The following is a 17165-nucleotide window of genomic DNA, read 5'->3' as shown; positions in this document are numbered from 1 at the left end:
AAATATCCTTCTTTTCCCAGAAAGTGAGTCTCTGGAAGTTGAGAACCAATTGCCTGAAGAATCAGAGACAAATCTCTTATCAAATCCTGGAGAGACAGCTACTTCAGTTGATGACCAGGTAAGTGAAGGAGACAACTTGCTTGACCACACATCCTTCCAGGATCTAAATCCACAGCCTCAGGAAAGAACAAATCAAGTTATACCCCAAGAGACTCATTCTGAAGCAGAAATGGGCAAAATGGTCTTGTGTCATGATGTCCCAAAGCCACAGCCACAGCAAGAAGGGATTCCCAGTCCTGCTTCTCCTCAGCCAGCCCATCCTCTGGGAGAACTTGAAGATCAGCACTTAATACTTGATGAAGACCCTGCACCAGCTTTCCCCCTGCCAGGAACCCAGGAGGACAATTTGAAAAGCACGTGGGGACAAGAAGCTGGTGAAATAGATCATGAACTTGTTACATTATTACTGGAAGGAACAGATGTAGCAAATGCATACGTTAAAGACATCATTCATTTGAAGAATTGCCATGATTGGAATGTACTTCGTAATTTTCTTAGGGAAAACCAACAGTATCCAAAGATAAAAGACCTAGTTATTACCCAACCCAGTAGCAGCCTGCTTGCCACTCAGGGTGATGTGAAGGTACCTAAAGTAGACTTTTTGACTATTCCAAACTGACTCCACTTGACAAGCCATGCTTCCTCCAAGCTGCTGACCTCTTGATGGCTGAATTCAAGATGCTCAGCAATCAAGACATCAAGTGGGCCCTCCATGAGCTCAAAGGACACTATGCAATCACTCGAAAGGCCCTTTCTGATGCTATTGAAAAATGGCAAAAGGAATCATCTGAACCCAGTGGAAAACAGAAAAAGAAGAAAGGAATGAATCAGTCTTTCATAGATTTCAAATTTGAACAGGGCAACATAAAAATAGAAAGGAGGATGTTCATTTTGGAAAACAAGCGTCGACACTGTAGATTCTATGACCAGAAAGACCTCCTTCCAGCTGTGCAGCAAGAGCAGGAATTCTATGAGCAGAAAATGAAAGAGAAGGCAGAGCGTGAAGACTGTTTGCTTGCCCTGCAGACGAATACAGACCAGTATGAAAATTATGGACAGCTGACTGAGTGTGTATGCTGCTATGGGGAGCTTGAATTTGCGGAGCTGACACAGTGGTCCGATGGTTACTTGTTGTGCAAAGAATGTCTCATCAGATTTGCCCAAGGGGCAGAGTTGGTGTCTGGAAAGTCAGAACTCAGCTTCATGGAACGCACCTGCACATCTTTCTTCCCAACCAGTGAACTGGAGAAGGTGCTCCTCCCGAACATCCTGTCCAACTACTATGAATGGAGAGCTGAAGAAGAAGTCACTGGAGCCTGTGCTGATGAGCTCGTCAGGTGCCCCTCTTGTGGCTTCCCTGCTCTGTTGGACAAGGATGTGAAGAGATTCAGCTGCCCTAATCCTCGCTGCCTGAAGGAGACCTGTAGGAAGTGTCAGGGACTCTGGAAAGAACATTCTGGCCTCACCTGTGAAGAGCTGGCTGAAAAGGATGACATCAAGTACCGGACACCTATTGAAGAAAAATTGGCTACTGCTCGCATTAGAAAATGCCCCCAGTGTGGCACCAGCCTCATCAAATCCGAAGGCTGCAAGCACATGTCTTGCTGCTGTGGTGCCCATATGTGCTACCTCTGTCGAGTTTCTATGGATGACCATGACCATTTCTGCCAGCATCCCCTCTCTCCAGGAGCCTCCTGCCAGAAATGTACCATGTGCTCCCTCTGGACAGCCACTACTAAAGACGACGAAAAGCTGATTAAGGAAATTGAAAAGGAGGCTGAAGAGGAGCAGAGAAGGAAGAAGGGAGAAAACACATTCAAATGCATCGGCCCTCCACTGGAGAAGACAGCCAAGAAAGTGGGAGCCCTGAGAGGCCTGCCCAACTTGGGTGTCAACTATGACTTTGGAAACATGCATGAGCAAATGGATAGTGGTGATGGTGATGACAGTGATGCTGATCGTGGTGATTATTATGATGGACTTGATGATATGTTTCTCTTTTGAAGGTAATGATGATGGTGATGATGGTTTCTGTGTTGATGGGGATGATGGTGATATGATGATGGTGATGACTATGGTGGAGATGGTGATAATGATGATGACTGAGCTTTGCTATGGGTCACCTGACCTGTGTACTAGTCTGAATGACAGTGTGTTGAAAGATGACTCACATGCTGCAGGACAAGATCCTCCCAAGGAGCTATTAATGTATTTTGTTTTTGGAGGCCCAAAAGTTGGGTAGTTGCTCCAAGCACTACCCCTCCAAGCCTCATGACCCTTTGGACTGATCTCCCAGTTCTGGGTCAACCCAGGAACCCTATCAGGAACTAGAACAAGAGACCTGGTGAGCCTGGCAGTTTCTGTGCCCGCTGAAAGAACAGGAGCTGCCCAGAACTTGGCCCTCAGGGAGGTAAAGTCAGGATCACGTCCTTGGAAATACAGTCTGTCTGTGGCTGCAGGGAAGGCTGGTTCTGCCTGCCCCCATCAACGAGTTTTGTCTTAGTGGCCCTCCCAGAACCAGTGTGCCAGCAGGACATGAGGGGCAATATATGTACCAGCAGGTATACCGGAGGCTGCCACCCTAACCTGTGAGGCCTAAGATTCTTCCTGTTCTTAGAAACTGCCAACGCACTCCCAATGTATTTGCCTTAAACCTGGATAGAATCTAGTATTGTCACTTAGGAAAATATTTGAAAGTTGATCTCATTTTGTACTATAGAAAAACGCAAAGTAGAATGTTAAGTGGTTTTTTTTTTACTTTTGGTAGTAATATAGATTCCAAGTCTGTTTAAACTACTGTGTTAGCCCGGTGTTGGTGGTGCAGACCTTTAATCCCAGCACCCAGGAGGCAAAGGCAGGTGAATCCCTGGGAGTTCGTGACCAGCCTGGTCTACCAAGCGAGTTCCAGTACAGGCTACAAAAAATAATACAGAGAAACCCTTCCTCGAAACACCAAAAAAAAAAAAACCCAAAAACCAAAAACCAAAAAAACCTACTGTATTAAAGACTGTATCACATGTAACTTCAATTTGTTGTAAATGTTTGTAATTGCTAAATAAAAGATTATTCAGCCAAACATCTCAGAAGATTTATGATCATGCATGCCTGCTTGACCTCAAAGTTATTTTGTTACCAGACTGTCCTTGATTTTACAGTTCTCTTAGAACAGGTTTCTACGTCGCTGTTGAACATCTCTGTGTGCCTGGTCTGTCTCTTACGTGCCCTCTGATAATAAGAGTATATGACTATTCTTTTCCTTTGAACACCTAGAGACTCAGGAGAGATTTTGTATGTTGCTCCTGGATGGTTCTTTTCCCTTTTGAGACAGAGTCTCCTGTAACTCGGGAAGGATTTGGAGCCACTATGTAGTTAATGCAGGCTGACTTTGCCCCATGATCTTTCTTTCTCTACCCAAGAGAAGACAGGCCTGCTGCCCCGACATGCAATGTAGACGTAAATGGTCCTAAGTTCTATAAACCTTCATCGAATTGGCATTTAATTGTAAGACTACAAATTGGGGCAACATATCAAGTTCCAAGTTCTTCTACAGTTAGACATTTGTGAACCAGGCCAATACTCTCAGTTTCCATTTTCTACATAATCCTGCCAGTCCATGTTAGTTTGCACATAGTGATTAAACCTGGTGGGGTCCAGATTACCTACACCTTTGATGCTAGCACTCAGGAAGGTAAGGAATGGTAATCTCTTTGAAATTAAGGGCAGCCTGTGAAGAGCCAAAAATGGGGGGGGATTTTGGTCTAAGGAAGACATTTAAGCACTGGTCTCTGGAAAAGTAAAACAGAGATGGGTCTGAACAAGGTGAATCCACCTACTGATTAGCAGGAAGCTGAGTCCACAAGGAAGTGTGTGTATTATAGGTATGCTGTTGAGGCTGTCTTGTGTGGAAGAGGGAGCTAAAAGATAATTAGCCTTGGTAACACTGGAGATTTATGCGTGTTTGGAGTTTGAACTTCACCATATCCCAGCTTGCTGGGCTTAAAGTCCGGTGAAAACTGAGGAGCTGTTTGCTTGTTTACGTTCAGGTGCTAACACTGATACTCAAACGTGGGCAGAGATTGTGGTGGGCAGAGCAGGTGTGTAGCGAGCTGTTGTTCCCCATTACCAGGCTACAACACTTCACAAAGATCCTGGCAAAGGGCTAAGGATGTAAATGAGGACAAAGATAGTGGCTTTTCCTTGCAAGCAGAATGGCGTTTATTTTTAACAAGCGCAGAGCCTCATATACCAGTCAGGCAGGGTGGAAAACCACCAAGTGCAGAAGCCTATGTTCCCAGGGCCCTCTGGCAAATGATGGGCACATACAGGAATTAGTATTTACAGAAAACAGGAACTTGCATGCAGGCTTTACTGGGAGGAGGCGATAAGAGGTATTTTGCTAAAAGCTCCTAGTCACAAGCTGGGACAGCAGACTCCCATGGGGGAAGGGTGCAACACAAGAGTGCTGTTGAGACCCCAGGACACTGTCCCACCTACTATTCTTTTGTGCAGTGTTCTGCCACAGAACAGACCTGAGCATGATGACGTATATCAAACCTGCAGCAAATGCTATGGTGCTTGAGTGTAGGAGCTAGAGAATGTGGTGATCCAAGGAGGCAGCAAAAGCACAGTGTTCAGCCAGGAGCAAAAGCTGATCTGCAAGAACATTTTGATGAGTTCATGTACCTGAACAGGAGTAATGGATGACAATGACTCAAATATTTGCTTTGAAGGAGTAACATCTCAAGGTATGGCCTCTCATGGGTCTCCCTTTCTTATAGTCAGATAACCTATACCAAGCAGCTACCTTCAAACTTTACTGACTCCTGAACTTCTGGTTCCTGTCCAGTATTGTGGCTACTTGGACCAGCAACAGGTTTTACAAATGCAATGATGGTGTATCTAAATTTTCAATTTAATGCCCATGACCCAATTATAGCACCACATTAGTGCAATGTAGAGGGATAAGTGTGTCTTAGTGGCCTAGGCATTCAGACTTCCTTCTAAACTCTAGCTTCAAGTAGAACCTCCCCTATTTTCTACATTTCAAATAGAGATCATCCTGTCTTCCTGCTTCTTGGGTCTAGGATGACTAGAGATCTGTGATAGATGCTTGGTATTGACCATGGTCCAGGCTTTTCATCTAGCATCTTCAGATTTGGGACCTAAAGGGGATCCCTAACCTCTGCTGATCTCCCCTCTCTTTTGTCTTTCCAGATCTGGTTCATGACTATAGCTGAGCTAGGGGCAATCAGAAGACTAAAGAAATTCCTGGGAAGTCTGTCTGTGGATCTCACAACAAGCCCACCTGTGCAGAATGTGATGTTCCACTTGCCACCTATTGCAGTTCAAATTCATCATGTGAAAGTCCTGAGCTACAAAAACACCAATCCTTTTCGTGCAAAGTGAGTCTTCAAAACAGTAAAAGACTCCTTCTTCTACCAGGGGCAGGAACCAAATCAAGTCTCCAGTTTCATTCAGATCCTGTAAGGAGCCAGTGAACTAAAGTGACCCCATGACTGTCATCAGAACCATGTCTCCCAAAATATCCTGGTCACCCAACACAGATAACTGGATCAGATTGCCCCTACTCACAAAATGCCCTCAAATTCCTCAGTTAGTTTTGTTTGTGTGGGTTCCCTAAACTCTGTTTCCTGTAGATAAATATGGTGTAGATAGCTTGTAATGAAGCTCCAAGGATGCAATAGAAGGAAAGTACTCTCTACTCCAAAGGAAAAAAATCTCATGCCCTCAATGATCAGATGTTAGAGACTGTTAGAAACACCAGATATTCTTTGTGAAGCTTCCCTAGTTATTTTGTGTCACATCATAAACTATCCTAACTTCCTTCTTTGTTTTAGAGCCACAGATATTTGTTTTTATATAGGTAGTCGCTAGAGCCATTATTTCTGTCCAGCATGTTCAACTGGGAACACATGTCTTCTTCTGAAATATTTATTAACCCCTTACAGATCTTGTTCAAGAACCAACATGCTAGGTACAAAAGAAGGATCCCCAGAATATTCAAGTAGGACTTCCAAAGTCAAGTGAATGATTCTAATGCTATTTCTGGGTCAATCTGTTCCAACGGTCTCACATCTGTCCTTGCTTCAGACAATATAGAGTCCCTGTCTCCCAGCACAGTCATTGTGGGATTCATTCCCAATCTCATCCCCAGGCTACAAGTTTCTCTCTAGGATGATCTGGATGTAGAGGATGCCAGGTGTAATCTCCACAAACACCTATTTGATAGTCAATCCCTCACTGCAGCTTCTGACTCATATCAAAGCACACTAGCTGAATCCCAGGCAGATCCAGCAGTATTTGAAGGTCCAGTCTTAGTAGAAGCTCCAATTCCCAACACAGCTGTAGCTCAAGAACAAGATGTTGCTCAATGCTTAAATGCAAATTGTATTGGAACCTTCCATATCCCCTTGGTTTTGGGAACAGCATATCCTGTTCATAAGAGCAAGGTCCTGGCATTTTTTCCAGAATCAGAAAACGGTCTAAGAACTTCTTGTGAATCTTGGCTGAGGATCTCAGGAGAGGTCTAACACTCCAGTGTGTACTGTCCCTCTTGACACATCATCCACTGCAAATTCCCTGTCCCAGACCCATTCAAGAATCAGCTGTGCTCCTTAACTTAGCCCCTCAAGTAACTTCTCACACCACGAATCCAGTGTCCCCATTGTTGGTTACAAGGTTGAGAAGAAATGCTTCCAGGCGAGTTCACCTAGGGAGAGGCAGCAGAGGCAAAGTTCAGAGAACTACTTCGGAAACTTGATCACTAATCAAGAGCTTGATTCAGTTCAATGCTGGTTCCCAAGATTTACTACTAGGACCTTCATGTTCTCACTAGGTCAGGTCAGCTGTTTCTTTGGGTTTCTCCAGCATGGCCTTGGCTCCTGTGCCCATCCCTCCGCCCTGTACACAACTGGATTCCAGGAGTATGGCTCTGTGTTTACCTGTGGGTGCCTCTTTCTGATTTGATCGCCTACTGGATAGAGGTTCTAGGAATGGCAACCAAGGTAGTTGTCAATTGCCTTGGTTCCTAGTTGGAGTCATCACTGTGGATCCCCAAACATTTCCTGAGTGTCAGTCCTCTCTTCAAGTGTATACTGGCTGCCTCTATCAAGTCTTCTCCTTCCTTTCCCTCCTGTATTCCTCCCCTCTATCATTCCACCTGATATGTCCTGTTCTCCTCCCCCTTCCCTACTCCCACCCTCCCCTTCTCACTTCCCTCATTCCTCTCCCACCCTGTTACTCCCAGTGTGATCAGGGGTTCTTTTCCCATTCCCCTACTTCTGAGAGCCATGATTCCTTCTCTTTTGGTCCTCCTTGTTTCCTTGTTTCTCTGGTGGTGTGGATTGTACGCTGGTTGTCCTTTGCTCTATATCTAATTTCCATATATGAGTGAGTACATACCTTGCTTGTCTTTCTGTGGTTGGGTTACCTCACTATGATGTTTTCTTCTAGTTCCATCCATTTGCCTGTGAATTTCAAGATTTCATCTTTTTTCCATTGAGTAATACTCCATTGTGCAAATGTACCACATTTACTCAATTCATTCTTCTGTTGAGGGGCAACTAGGTTGCTTCCACGTTCTGACTATTACAAACAACACTGCTATCAACATAGTTGGATATATATGCTTGTTGTATGAATGTGAAATCTTTAGGTATATGCCCAAGAGTGGAATTGCTGGATTTTGAGATGACTGATTCCCATTTTCCTGAGAAACTGCCATACTGATTTCCAAAGAGGTTGTACAAGTTTGCACCCCCACAAGAAGCTGCCTTACTGAAGATTCTCAGTTTCAGGAGGTCCTACTATTTATTAGTAAATATCAATATCTGTGCTCCTGATCATATGTTGAGGAAGCAGTCTCCTGTGCCAATTGATTCAAGGGTACCTCCCACTCTATCTTCTAAGCAGTTCAGTGTGGCTGGATTTAATATGAGGTCTTTGATCCTTTTGTGCTTAGGTTTTGTGCATGGCAATAGATATGGACCTATCTGCAGTCTTCTACATGTCAGCATCCTGGTATGCCAGCACCATGTGTTGAAGATTCTTTCTTTTTTCCACTGTATAACCTTAGGTTCTTTGTCAAAAGTCAGGTGTTCATACATGTGTGGGTTAATATCGGTGTGTTCAATTTCATTCCATTGTCTACCTGTCTATTTTTGTGCCAACACCAAGCCGTTTTCAGGACTGTAACTCTAGAATACAGCTTTAAGTCTGGGAAGGCAATGCTTCTGGATTCCTTTATTGTACAAGGTTGTGTTGGCTATTCTGGGGCATTTGTTTTTCCATGAAAAGTTTAAAATTGTTCTTTCAAGGTCTTTGAAGCATTGTGTTGGTATTTTGATGGGGACTGTATTGAATCATTAGATTGCTTTTGGCAATATTGCCATTTTTACTATGTTGATCCAACCTATGCAAGAGCATGGCAATCTTTCCATTTTCTGGTATCTTCTTTAATTTCTTACTTTAAAGACTCAACGTTCTTGCTGTACAGCTCTTTCACTTTTTTGGTTATCATTAGCCCAAGAAAGTTTATGATGTTTGTGGCTACTGTAAAGGGTGATGTTTCTCTGATTTCTTTATCAGGCCATTTATCATCTATATATTGTAGAGCTACTGATGTTTTTGAGTTAATCTTGTATTCTGCCACTTTGCTGAAGGTGTTTATCTGCTGTAGTAGTTCACAGGTAGAGTTTTCCAGGTCACTTATGTAAACTATCATATCATCTGTAGATAGTGGAAGTTTCACTTCTTTTTTCCAATTTGTATCCCCTTGATTTCCTTCTGTTGTCTTATTGCTCTTGTTAGAATTTCAAGTACAATATTGAAGACATATGGAGAGAGTGGACAGTCTTATTCTGATCCTGATTTTAGAGAATCCCATTGAGTTTCTATCCACTTAGTTAGATGTTGGTTGTTAGTTTAATGTATATTTCCTTTATAATGTTTAGGTATATTTCTGTTATTCCTGATGTCTCCAACACCTTTATCATGAAGGGGTGTTGGATTTTCTCACATACTTTTCATCATCTAGTGAGATTATTATGTGTTTTTTCTTTTTCAGTTTATTTATATACTGGATTATATTGATGGATTTTCATGTGTAAAAACATCCCTGTATTCCTGGGATGAAGCCTGCTTGATCATGTTCGATGATTTTTCTGATGTGTTGTTGAATTCGATTTTCCAGTATTGTCTTGAGTGTTTTTGCATCAATGCTCATAAGGAATATGGGTACTTTGACTTAGTTGTGTCTTTGTGTGACATGTGCGTCAAGGTAATAGTAGCCTAGTAAAAAGAGTTTGTCAATGACCCTTCTGCTTCTAATGTGTGGAACAGTTTGAGGAGTAATTCTTTGAATTTCTGTTAGAATTCTGCACTGAAACCATCTGGCCCTGGACTTTTTTGGTTTGGAGACTTTCCATGCCTGCTTCTATTTCATTAGGTGTTATAATTAAATTCCTTATGTGTTCTTGATTTAATTTTGGTATGTGATATCTATCTAGGAAAAAATGTCCATTTCCTTTAACTTTTCCAATTTTGTGGAGCACAGGTATTCAAAGTATGACCTGATGAGTCTCTGGATTCCCCCTGTGTCTTTTGTTATGTCTCCCTTTTCATTTATGGTTTTGCTAATTTGCATGTTCTCCCTTTTGCTCAGGTTGGATGATGGTTTGTCTATCTTGTTGATTTTCTCAAAGAACCAACTCTTTGTTTGATTGATTCCTTGTATTGTTTTCTTTGTTACTACTTTATTGATTTCAGCTCTCAATTTGACTATTTGCTGACATTTAATTCTCCTGGGTCAGTTTGCTTCTTTTTGTTCTAGAGCGTTCAGGTGTTCTGTTAATTCTCTAGCATGGATAATCTCCAGATTGTGCATGTGGGCACTTAGTGCTATGAACTTTCCACTGAGCACTGCTTTCAGAGTATCCAGTAGGTTTGGGTATGTTGTGCCTTCATTGTCATTGAATTCTAGGAAGTCTTTGGTTGCTTTCTTTATTTTTCCTTTACCCAGGTGTGATTCAATTGAGCATTGTTCAGTTTCCATGACTTGTAGTGTTTCTGCACTTTCGTTTGTTGCTCAATTTTAGATTTAGCTGTGGTGGTCTGATAAGATACAGTGGGTTTTCCAATTTTGTGTGTCTGTTCAGGTTTGCTTTATTATGGATTATGAGTTCGATATTAGAGTAGGTTCTATGTGGTGCTTAGAAGAAGTTATATTCTTTTGTGTTTGGATTGAATGTTCCATAGATGCCAATTAAACCAACTGAGTCATAACTTCTGTTAGTTCCTTTATTTCTTTGTTAATTTTCTGTCTGGTACTGCCCTCCAGTGGTGAGAGTGGGGTATTGAAGTCTCCCACAATGTGTGATTTTATTTTTAACCATGTTAAATATTAACACATTAATAAATGTGGATGCCTTTTCATTTGGGGCACAGGTGTTGCGAATTGAGACTTCATCTTGATGTATTTTTTTCTTACGATGAATATGAAATACCCTTCCTCATCTCTTTTGATTACTTATTGTTGACGTCTAATTTTTAGATATTAGGATAGCTACACCAGCTTGCTTCTTAGGGCCATTTGCTTGGATAATCTTTTCACAACCCTTAATTCTGAGGTAATATGTGTCTTTGAAGGTGAGGTGTGCTTCTTGTATGCAGCAGAAGGATGGATTCTGTCTTCGTATCTCTTTTGTTAGCCTTTGTCTTTTTATAGGTGAGTTGAGACCATTGGTGTTGAGGGATATTAATGATCATTCACTGCTGATTCCTGTTTGCTTTGGATTGGATTTTGGTGGGGGTATTGTGTGTTTGAGTTTTCCCCCTAATTCTTTCGTTTGGTAACGTTTGTGAGTTATTGTCACGGCATTATGTAACTCCAAGTCTGTGTCCTCCTATGTATCCAGATCCTATAGTATCTATTGATAGAGTTGGTCTGAGTTTGGCTATAGATATTGAGTAATATATGGGATTCTGGCCAAAGCTGTGGTATGAATTGGAATTTCAACCTTGCTGACCTTCAACTACTACTGTGTCAGCCTGGGCTTCAACTGCTGTGGTATGATTAAGGTAGGAAGCTGTGGGATGTGTTTAGCATCCAGTAAGTTCTCTTGGGGCTACACCTGTGTCTTCTCTATCTTGGACATCATGGAGAGAAACTTGCAGGCTTAATCTGAGTTTAGAAATGGAGTAAAAGTGGGAGTAACTAAAGATATGGTCTTTACATTGATAGATATAAATTCAGGTATGGGAGGGCAGGAAAAATCTTAGATCATCCACTTGCTCTGGCATTCCTTCTGGAACATTCTGTGGATTCTTCCATTGTAACCAGGCATTTGTCCTGATAGCCATTCTTACAAAATGCAGTTCATTTACTTGGAATGTCTAGATCCTCATTCTGCTCCCACAACTCAGTGGATTCCTAGATCCCCAGTGTTGTCACAAATTTCCTGAAAAGAGGTGAAGACATAGGCTTGATCATAGCTCAGTTACAGTTTTCAGGTTGCCCCTAGATTAATGAGTATTTAGTAGACAGGGCTAGTCAAATTTTGTGAAGAAATGGCCTACATATAATCAGTACCAATGAAACCTCAATTTGCTTTCCGGGATCCAGTTACTCTTAGGTGTAGAAATAGGGAATCTCTATGTTGGGGAAGACCTTTGTTTCCTGGACCAAGTCCCCGGCAGTTTTCTGGACTTTTCCTGGTGATTTTTCAAATTAATAACTGAATCAAATGTGAATTTTACAAGGCAGGGCCAGGTGAGGCCCATAGAGTAAGCACTTTTCCAGCTTATTGTGAGATCCTGGCATCAACTCCCAACACTGAGTGATAAAGAAGAAAAGAAGGAAATAGATTGAAACAGTACTATTACACATCTTTCATGTGTATTAGATGACACATTTAAGCAAAAAGCAAATATGTGAAAACTGATTTCCCCTACTACCATGTGAACAAAGGAAATAAAACTATGCCAAGGTCTACACATGTGCCATCTCCCAAGCTTCTTGAATACAGCAGAAGGATAGATTCTGTCCTCGTATCTCTTTTGTTTGCCTGCGTCTTTTTATAGGTGAGTTAAGACCATTGGTGTTGAGGGATATTAATGGTCATTGACTGCTGATTCCTGTTTGCTTTGGATTGGTTTTTGGTGGGGGTATTGCGTGTGTGAGTTTTCCCCCTAATTCTTTCTTTTGGTAACGTTTGTGAGTTATTGTCAGGGCATTATGCAACTCCAAGTCTGAGTCCTCCTATGTATCCAGATCCTATAGTATCCATTGATAGAGATGGTTTGAGGTTGGCTGTAGATATTGAGTAACATATGGGATTCTGGCCACAGCTGTGTGGGAATTGGAACTTCCACTCTGGCTGACCTTCAGCTACTATGTCAGCCTGGGCTTCAACTACTGTGGTATGATTAAGATAGGAAGCTGTGGGATGTGTTTAGCATCCAGTAAGTTCTCTTGGGGCTACACCTGTGTCTTCTATATCTTGGACATCATGGAGAGAAACTGAGTTTAGAAATGGAGTAAAAGTGGGAGTACCTAAAGATATGATCTTTACATTGGAAGGTATACATTCAGGTATGGGAGGACAGGAAAAAATCTTAGAACATCCACTTGCCTCTGGCATTCCTTCTGGTACATTCTGTGGATTCTTCCATTGTAACGATGCATTTGTCCTGATAGCAATGCTAACAAAATGCAGTTCATTTACTTGTAATGCCTAGATCCTCATTCTGCTCCCACAACTCAGTGGATTCCTAGTTCCCCAGTGTTGTCACAAATTTCCTGAAAAGAGGTGAAGACATAGGCTTGATCAATGCTCAGTTCCTGTTTTCAGATTGTCCCTAGATTAATAAGTATTTATTATACAGGGCTAGTGAAATTTTGTGAAGAAATGGCCTACATATAATCAGTATCAATGAAACCTCAATTTGCTTTCCAGGATCCAGTTACACTTAGCTGTAGAAATAGGGAGTCTTTATGTCAGGGAAGTCTTTTGTTTCGTGGGCCAAGTCCCTGGCAGTTTCCTGGTCATCTACTGGTGATTTTTTTAAATTAATAACTAAATCAAGTGTGAATTTAACAAGGCAGGGCCAGGTGAGGCCCACAGACTAAGCACTTTTCCAGCTTATTGTGAGATCCTGGTGTCAACTCCCAACACTGAGTGATAAAGAAGAAAAGAAGGAAATAGATTGAAACAGTACTATTACACATCTTTCATGTGTATTAGATGACACATTTAAGCAAAAAGCAAATATGTGAGAACTGATTTCTCCTACTCCATGTGAACCAAGGAAATAAAACTATGCCAAGGTCTACACATGTGCCATCTCCCAAGCTTCAGAGCTCTTGAAGGGTTTCATTTCCATAAACAATATCGGCTCATACTAGGCTCCTCTTTTGAAATAGAAACTCAAACCATGCATGGCATGTAGGGACATCCAATTAAATGTTCTTTACAAATGCTAGTAAGATCTTTGGAATATTTCAGTAGTTAAGCCCTTTTAATGCCTCTAAACTTCAGATTGGTAAAACATGCCAGGGATGGCACCACACACAAATGGCCGGGCCCTCCCCCATGAATCTCCAATTAAGAAAAGGCCTTACAGGCTTGCCTGAAGCTGGGGGCACATCTCACGGATGGGCAGAAGCCCTGCTCAGGGGAATCTCCCATGCATCTGTGGGGGGACCCCAGTTTAGAGTCCTAGCAATAGTGGGTAAATAGCCTCCACTGGCCATTTCCTGTGACCTGACTGATACCTGGCCCAATTGTTATCACAGAGGCTTCTTCATCCAGCAACTGACAGAGGCAGATGCAGAGACCCACAGGCAAATATTAGGTGGAGTTGGGAAATCCTGTGAAGGAGGAAGAGAAAGGAGCTTAGGAGCCAGAGGGCTCAAGAACTCCATGAGAAGTCCCTCATAATCAACCAACCTGGGCTAATAGGGGCTTGCAGAAATGGAAGTGACAACTAGGGATCCTACATGAGACTGACCTAGGCTCTCTGCATATTTGTTACATTTGTGTAGCTTTGTCCTCCTGTGGGACCCTGAACAGTGGGTACAGGTTTTATCTACAACTTTTATTGGCTTTCTGGGACCATATCCTTCATACTGGGTTGCCTTGCCCAGCCTTAATATGGGGAAGTGCTTATTCTTCCTGTAACTTGATATACCGTGTTTTATTGATATTCATGAGTGAACTGTCCTTTCATGGATGGAGCCAGAATAGGCGGGGATTGGGAGGTCGGAGGGAGAGAATGGGGGTGAGGGCCTGCGAAGGAGAGGGTGATGTCTAGTTGGGGAGGCTGTGGTCGGGATGTAAAATGAGATAAAATTAAGAACATAAAGTCATCCCCTCAGATGATTTTAGCCTGTGTCAATATGAACTACAACTATCCAGCATAATTAATTCCTTGCCACCTTGACATACAAACTCATCATCATCAAGGCCCAACATTTCCTTTCTTGTTCATCCCCAAGATCTCATTTGAAAAACAAATTACTTTAAAAGTCTCTTTACAAATTCAAAGACATTACAAGTTGAGCCCCAAAGTCCATCATAGTAATGCATGCATTTAATCCAATCATTCAGGAGGAAGAGGTAGGTTATCTCTGTCTCTTTGAGTTCTAGGCCTGCCTGGTCTACAAAATTCTAGGATAGACAGAGCTGTTAAAGAAATAATGTCTTGAAAAAACAAACCCAAACCAAAACTAAACAATAACAAACTTCAGTCCCTTTAAAATATGCAGTCTCTTAAAAATCCAAAATCTCTTTTAAAACTTTTATTGATTCTTTGTGGATTTTATATCACCCACCCAAATACTACTCCTTTCTTTCTCCCTCCATGTCCATCATCCTCCAAATTGCAACCTCCCCTGCAAAAGAAAATCAAAATTAAAAATGATTAAAAATGAAAACAAAATCTTACTGTGGAAATTGAGAAGTCTCATGGTGTGTCACCCAATCTACCCTTTTGCCCAAACAGCTTCAATTGCAATCATTTCTTGGAAGGGGTCATTGGTCTGCTTCACGGCCTCTGCTTTCTGCTGAACTATCAAAACTGAATCCTTGCTAGGACTCCCCTCAGATATCCTGTAATTGGCCTGTGTCTTGGGAATCCTGCAGCTTTTGTTCTGCAGGCTGGCCTCTTCACATTCTAGAACAGTTCGTAGTGGAGAGGTTGGGGTGGGTCAACTCAAAGTCCAGCATCTCCATGGGTGGTAACTGAGTTGGTCAGGCCATCCTCTCTCCTATTGCTGCTCCACTTGGGACAGCTGCCTAGGTCTGTACACGGGAGGGGCAGGACCAGCTTTCCTGCCTGTGGCAGCTGGAAGCAGTCAGAACTGTTTCTCTTGAGCTTATATCAGCAGGGTCAGCTCACCTGCACCCACACCACTAGGGCCATCTCTCCTTTTAAATGAGTTATTTTTTATGTACATTGGTGTTTTGCCTGCATGTGTGTCTTGTCTGTGTGAGGCTGTCAGATCTTGGAGTTACAGACAGTTGTGAGCTGCCATGTGGGTGCTGGGAATTGAACCCAGGTCCTCTAGAAGAACAGCCCTTGCCCTTTAACCACTGAGCCATCTCTCCAGACCTCCATCTTTAGGTTTTAAAAGACATCCCTTTTGGGAGCTGGAGATCCGGCTCAGTGGTTAAAAGCACACACACATCTGTTGCAGAGGACCTGAGTTTATTCCCAACACCCATATTTGTAACTCCAGCTTCAGGGGCTCTAATGTCTCTGGCCCCTGAAGGCAGCCTACACATGTGCACCCACTCACCCCCCCCACATACATACATACCATTAAGCCTAGTAGTGGTGGTATACACCATTAATCCCAGCACTTGTGAGGCAGAGGCAGGTGAATTTCTGTGAGTTCAAGGCCAACCTGGTCTACAAATCAAGTTCCTGGACATCTAGGGCTGTACAGAGAAACACTTTATCGAAAAACAAAAATACAACAGTAATAAAAATCTATGCCTCTTGAGGGCGGGGAGACAGTTCAGCCCTTAACAGCATTTGTTGCTCTTGAGGATCTGAATCCAATGCCGTATTCTCATCTCTGAGGGTACCAGGCACCAGGCATGCATGTGGGCAAGCACATAGGCATGCATGGGTACAAACTGTCCAGGGATTTTGTTTTTCGAGACAAGATTTCTCTGTGTAATAGCCCTGGCTGTCTTGGTTTGTTTGGTTTTGGTTTTGGTTTTTTGAGACAGGGTTTCTCTGTGGCTTTGGAGGCTGTCCTGGAACTTGCTTGGTAGTCCAGGCTGGTCTCGAACTCACAGAGATCCGCCTGCCTCTGCCTCCCGAGTGCTGGGATTAAAGGCGTGAGCCACCAACGCCCAGCTCCTAGCTGTCTTGGAACTCACTCTGTAGACCAGGATGGCCTTGAACTCAGAGGTCTGCCTGCCTAATAGGCAAGAACAGCTCACACAATTGTCAAAGCCAGCAAGAGACATTATAAGTATTCAGGCATTATGCTGGCCAGCTCCTGTCACCTGGAAGAATGAACCCACACAGTACCCTCATCAGCCCAGGTTTCCATGACTACTAGACTGCATGCAGGTGCAAGGGACCCCTTTAAAAGAACGATCCCCACACTTACAATCTTTCTGTCTCTCTTTGCTGCTGTTCCTCTGAGGCAGACAGTGCTTCTCTTCTATCCACTGTCTGTTTTTTACTCCTTCCCCTCCCTCTCCCTCCCCTTTCTAATATAACACTTCAGTAAGCTCTGTCTGCCTAGCATGTTTGTCCCTCCACCCCAGTCACCCTCACCTGCCATGGAATCTGCCAACGTTCCCCCAGCACTTTATCTTACCAGGCAGGTCCAGCTCTCCTGCTCTCAAGCCCTCAGGATTGGCTCTAGTGTTCCCAAACCACCAGCATCAAAACTACTGTGCTGCCCTGGTGAGGTGCAGGGCTCTCTTGAGTGCTGCTGGAGAGGGAAAGATCCAGGTTTCCCATCCTGCTCAGGGTGGGCCTGTTTGTGGGTGGTTGTGGGATTTGAGGAGGGTGGGTTCAGCTATCTCGAGCTCACACACTCTCCCTGGCTCAGCCAGGCCCCT

The 17165-nt window shown here is 43.0% G+C and overlaps 1 protein-coding gene across 1 annotated transcript; it reads left to right on the top strand.

Annotated features, from left to right (window-relative positions):
* Positions 1–13: 13 nt before the first annotated feature.
* On the top strand, positions 14–2064 carry LOC121138570 (E3 ubiquitin-protein ligase RNF216-like; the record flags this gene model as incomplete). The annotated part of the gene is given in 2 exon segments (XM_040741240.1): positions 14–656; positions 659–2064. Coding segments are annotated over 2 exon segments (2049 nt in total), but the record flags the coding sequence as incomplete, so codon positions are not given.
* Positions 2065–17165: the final 15101 nt, after the last annotated feature.

Source organism: Mesocricetus auratus, unplaced genomic scaffold (assembly GCF_017639785.1).
Source record: "Mesocricetus auratus isolate SY011 unplaced genomic scaffold, BCM_Maur_2.0 contig_10599_pilon_obj, whole genome shotgun sequence".
NCBI lineage: Eukaryota > Metazoa > Chordata > Mammalia > Rodentia > Cricetidae > Mesocricetus > Mesocricetus auratus.
The sequence above is the reverse complement of the archived record's forward strand: the minus strand, read 5'-3'. Positions and strand labels throughout refer to the sequence as shown.